A 5,547-nucleotide genomic window follows, 5' to 3' on the forward strand; every position below is an offset into this window, starting at 1 on the left:
TCCCATGAGGGACTGAGCCTATTGTAAAAAACATCATTGTGCCACTTTGTCAAGTGTACGACAACCTTCGATATAAGGTTGTCGTACATGCCCTCGCTAATTTCCTACAATGCTACTAAGGATACCCCCTAGTCAAAAGTTAGTTCTCGAACTCAACCGACACAGTGTCTTGTTGCGTGAAAAAATTATAACCCCCCCCCCCCCCCCCCAAAATGGTGGTCAAGGCATTAAAACCCCCTTCTTCTGAATAACTGATTGCTCACGAAGTTTACCTTTGAATTGCTGTAATTACCCTAACTTCCCTTGGTACACTCGTACCATCACCACTATTCCCATGTCACTGTCAATAAACATTTCAACTCTAAATAACCACCTCCCCCTCCAAGAAATCTCTTTTGTTCTTACCAATAATGGTCTCACCACCTCTTCTGTAAAGACACATGGATCTTATGCAAACCTCTATCCAGTGTCTTTCCGCATCTCTATTCACACTCCACCAACACCATCGTGCAAGATGGGTTGTTGTCCAACCTGCGGAACCACCTTACTAATGTTGTGTCGTTTGAATTAGATGTCGTGTTGTCTTTGTTGTAAGATTTTGTCCCAAACGACGCCAATAAAGATAAGTTCCTAATCCATGGGGCTTCTCCTCCAAGCACGCTTGGTGTAGTTGCTTACACACGAATAAGATGAAGATTTAGATGTCCCTCTCATATCAAACTCAAAGGTGTCAATCAAGGCACACTATTTTGGATGGCTACTCTTTGAAGACCACCTCAACCCAAGAGCAAGCTTTTCAACAAGAACATCGCTCCAAACATCCCCCGCCAATTATGTAATGCCCCACTGCGAGGACATGATTCACATGTTCGTCCAATGCTCGATGCTACTCCCTCCGTCCGAAAATATTTGTCAAAGAAATGAATATATCTAGACATATTTTAGTTTTAGATACATTCATATTTATTCATTTTAACGACAAGTTTTTTTTTTAGACAAATTTCAACGACAAGTATTTGTGGATGGAGGAAGTACTAGGGTTTGGCCAGACTTGGGTCTCCCCACGCCAACCTCCATCGGCCTACTTGGCCTCGGCAATGGCTGTCGGTAGCCCTTCCCATTTTGTGAAAAGTTTAGAACTTGAGGAACACTTGGGTCTTCCACAACGAGACTTGTCCCGCTTGTGTCGCCATTAGGAGTATCATTAACGATCTCAAACTTTGGTCCTTCAGATTTAAAGATCCCACAAAGAAGGTTGATATCTTGTCTTGGTGTCAGTACCTTTCTTCACTAGCACGCCCGCGAAAAAAGAAAAATCTTGCCGCTCTATCGCTGTCTTGTAATACTTCATGTTTGGCACCTGTGAGTAATGTATTAAGCTGAAGATCCTTTCCTCCGGTGATTGTTTAAAGCAAAAAAAATGGTTGAGTGTTACTCCGCCAGTTAGACAGTCGCTGGTAAAAATGTACTCCAAACAAGGACGCATCAGAATACATCGAGCTCAAGCATTCCAATCAAGGGATCCCGGGAATCCATCGAGCAGTCAGAGGGCGACTCGAACAGTCAGCTCAAGGTCGCTGCGAGGATGAAATCAACAAAGGAGTGCGCATGCAGTGGGTCCAGGTCAGAGCAGACCATGCAGTGCAGAGTTTGTGCAGGCGCTCCAGAGCCCAGACCGGCGGCATAGTTGGTTCTTTCGCAAAGGGCAGGAGCAGCACATTATGGGCTAATCATGCCAGATGCAAAGGCACCAAGGCGCAGCTTTTTACCGCCCTTTGATGATCCCCCCCCCCCCCCCCCCCCCCCCCCCCTTCCCTATCTTTCTCCTCATCATATGTGTCATCATGCATTGCACACCCACACACTAAACACGCACTCCTTTTCAACTTTCACCTTTTTACCACTCCAAATATTTTATACTCCAAACACTAGCTACTCTCTCTCTCTCTCTCTCTCTCTCTCTCTCTCTGGTAGTCTCCGTCTCACTAACCCAGTTCCCCTCTCTTGCTCTCTCCTATATTAATCCAGCTGCTGGTATTGTTGCTTCCACTACTAGCTTAGATTGCTTGAGTGATGCCCCACACCGACCTAAGAACAAAAGTTGCCCTTTTGTCTCCAAATCAAGACTAGTTAAGCACCAGCAGCACGTCGACCAACAACAACAATCTCATCGAGAGCTAGAAGGACACCAAGAAGGAGCACAATAATGGCGAGTGATGCCATGGCCAGCCCTTTCGCTCCTCTCACCAACCAGCCGCAGCAGCAGCAGCCGTCCCATGAACACCCTGCCGCTCCTCCCCCGAAGAAGAAGCGCAATCTCCCCGGTACACCAGGTAATAAGTCCAACCTCAGCACGTATATCCCCTGCAGCAGAGCTGCAGCTGCATGCATGTTGTCTGTTTGCAAATTCCAACCGGTGGTCGATCGATCGTGTGCGCTGCAGACCCTGACGCGGAGGTGATCGCGCTGTCGCCACGGACGCTGATGGCGACGAACCGGTTCGTGTGCGAGATCTGCGGCAAGGGATTCCAGCGCGACCAGAACCTGCAGCTGCACCGGCGTGGCCACAACCTCCCCTGGAAGCTGCGGCAGCGGAGCGGCAAGGAGCCGAGGAAGCGCGTCTACGTCTGCCCCGAGAAGAGCTGCGTCCACCACAACCCGTCCCGCGCGCTGGGCGACCTTACCGGGATCAAGAAGCACTTCTGCCGCAAGCACGGCGAGAAGAAGTGGAAGTGCGACAAGTGCGCCAAGCGCTACGCCGTGCAGTCCGACTGGAAGGCCCACTCCAAGACCTGCGGCACGCGCGAGTACCGCTGCGACTGCGGCACCCTCTTCTCCAGGCGGGACAGCTTCATCACGCACCGCGCCTTCTGCGACGCGCTCGCCGAGGAGACCGCCAGGCTCACGGCCGCCACTTCGGGCGCCGCGGCGGCGTCCGCGCCTTCCATGTGCGGCGGCGGGCAGGGATACCTCTTCGCCAGGCCGAACAGCATGATGCTCCAGCCGCCGCTCGCCGCGCACCTAAAGCCTGCTGCGGGAGGGCAGATGCTCGGCCACGCGGCGGGTGCAGTCGGGGACCCGCTCTGCGACGGCGCCGCTGCGAGGCACGGCGGGCTCTCGCTGTGGGGCAGCGACAACACGCTGCCGTCCTCCATGGGCCACCACATTGGCGGTCTCCTGTCGTCCGGTGGTGGTGGTACTGGCCCGCCAATGCCAATGCAGATGTACGCGGATCTCTTCGCGCCGAGCTCCGGTGCGCCGCCTCAGTTCGACATGGCGCAGCTGAGCTGGCTGTACGGGAACAACGGCGGCAACGGGAAGCTCTCGTCATCTAACGCCAGTGAGCTGACGACTAACTCCTCCAGAGAGGCGGACAGTGCGCCGTCCGTGTTCAGCGGCCAGCAGCACGCAAAGCCGGCCGCAGCTCCCACCGACATGTCGGCGACGGCGCTGCTGCAGAGAGCCGCGCAGATCGGTTCCGTCAGGTCCTCCAACACCTCGATGCCGCTCGCGGGGGCCTTCGAGCAGGCGCCCAACTCCGCCGGGCGGATCGACGAGCGCAGCAAGTTCGACGACAGAGCTCTTTTCTGCGCGAGCCAGCACCAGCACAATGCTAACGTCCCCAGTGCAATGAGCGAGCTCACGACGGCCACAGGGAACGTGCCGTACGACGTGTTCTCGGCCGCGCACCACGCCGGCCTCAAGGACGCCGTCGGGAGGGAGGAGACCAGGGACTTCTTGGGCGTCGGCATGCAAGCACTCTGCTCATCATCGATACATGGGTGGATTTAGTTTAAGCGTGCATGTTAATCATGTAACCGTGGAGATACGAGGAGTAGTGTTTCATGAGCCATCCGCGGCCATGTAGGCATGAACCATACATGCATGCATGCTCGTATGCAACTTCACAAAATACCACAAGGCATTCCGTTTCAATTGGTTTACTCAGCTCAGCTGTCATTTCTTGTCTTAGCTAGGACATCATTCATGATTTTGTTACTTGTACTTGATGGAATCTGAACCATTCAATGCTCGATTAGTGCCAGTGGAACTTAACCTCATATGGAGAAGAACTGAAGCAATGGCTGCAATGTCAGGCAAATTGAAGAGAAAAGGGTGGCAAGAGATCCATGCATGCATATTCTCAAGAACTATGGTCTATCTTCTTCGCGAAGAAAAATAGAAGGGGGACACTGAATCCTTTTTCAGACAAAAAAAAGAACCATAGATCAAAGAGTAGCTCCCTTTAGTTTATTACTTTGGTCTCAAGAAAAGAAAGCCAGTCCACCACTTTACAACTCTATTATTGCAGAAACCAAATTACCTTTTCAGTGCAGCTAGCTATCTATATAGCTTGATCTTGTTTGAACACTTGTGCAATGTTATTCCTAGCCATAGTGACACATTAAACTCATTAAGCTACGCGTGAAGGGCGGCCAACTAGCTATGCCACGTGGCGCAAGCTGGTTGGCCACGGTGAGAAATCTTTTGTTTTTTAGATGAAGGTGTGGATTATTTTTTAAATGCACATTTTCTTTTTAGATGGAGGTGAGGACCTCTTACATTTTTTAAATGAAGGTTATGCAAAGTGGCACTCGCTGGTAGGTTGCGGTGGTAATTTTTTTAATACTTTTTTTAGATGAAGGTGAGAATTTTTTCTGAAATATTTTTTTGGACGGAGGCGAGAACTCTATGTATTTTTTGTAGATAAAAACATGCGCACAACTTTCTCTTAAGCGGCGCCACAGGGTGGCGCCCCAACCACTAGTATACATAAAGGAGAATCTCTGCCCCTAATAATCAACAAGATTTAAGTTGCTATCTTGTTGTGCTTGTCCAAATGTCAAAGAGTCTGAGGTTCAAGCAACCCCAAAAGGGAACTTGAAACGTAGCAATGGGGTGCCCAATAACCTAGGAACAATATGGATAGGTGGTTATCCAAGTAAGGAGAGGCACTACTGTTTTGAATGGCTGCCTTCCAGATCTTTTTTTGATTAATAATTAGCCAGTGGTGCGCATCCAGACCACATTTGCTAGTGCTGCTTAACTTAATTGTCTATTTGTCTGCATGCTCTTAGTGCATTTTGGTTGTAATGGAAGGTGGGCTAAAACAGGATATATTGATATTGTCTGGAGGTACTATATACTTCCTCCGTCTACTTATACAAGGCTATCATTTAAGAATTGTCTAACTTTGACCATTGATTGGTCAATGAAATATATGGTATATGCTATGAAAATATAAGACTAAATTCTTTTTTAAAATGATATAATTTTAAGTAACATATACTTTACTTTATTAATTTAATCATGGTCAAAATTAGGCACAAATTGCAAAGTGGATATGTATAAGTAGTTGGAGGATTTTTTTTCTCTCCATTAGTTTGTTCATTATTACGGTCGCAAAAGCAGACATGTTACATGTTCCTACCTTTGAAAATACAACTATAAGAGTTGACCGGCGTATTTGGGCTATGTTTATATTTATTGTACTTATTATTACTTTTAATTATTTGCTCTCATGGTCAATTCTTATTTCATTTAACT

The 5,547-nt window shown here is 48.8% G+C and overlaps 1 protein-coding gene across 1 annotated transcript; it reads left to right on the plus strand.

The window, feature by feature from the left end:
* Positions 1–1,960: 1,960 nt before the first annotated feature.
* Positions 1,961–4,061, plus strand: LOC109776995 (zinc finger protein MAGPIE). The gene is made up of 2 exons (XM_020335659.4): positions 1,961–2,333; positions 2,444–4,061. The coding sequence occupies exons 1-2, from the start codon at positions 2,207–2,209 to the stop codon at positions 3,790–3,792; spliced, it is 1,476 nt and encodes a 491-aa protein (XP_020191248.1). The 5' UTR covers positions 1,961–2,206; the 3' UTR covers positions 3,793–4,061.
* Positions 4,062–5,547: the final 1,486 nt, after the last annotated feature.

The sequence above is a fragment of the Aegilops tauschii genome, chromosome 3 (genome assembly GCF_002575655.3).
Source record: "Aegilops tauschii subsp. strangulata cultivar AL8/78 chromosome 3, Aet v6.0, whole genome shotgun sequence".
Lineage (NCBI taxonomy): Eukaryota > Viridiplantae > Streptophyta > Magnoliopsida > Poales > Poaceae > Aegilops > Aegilops tauschii.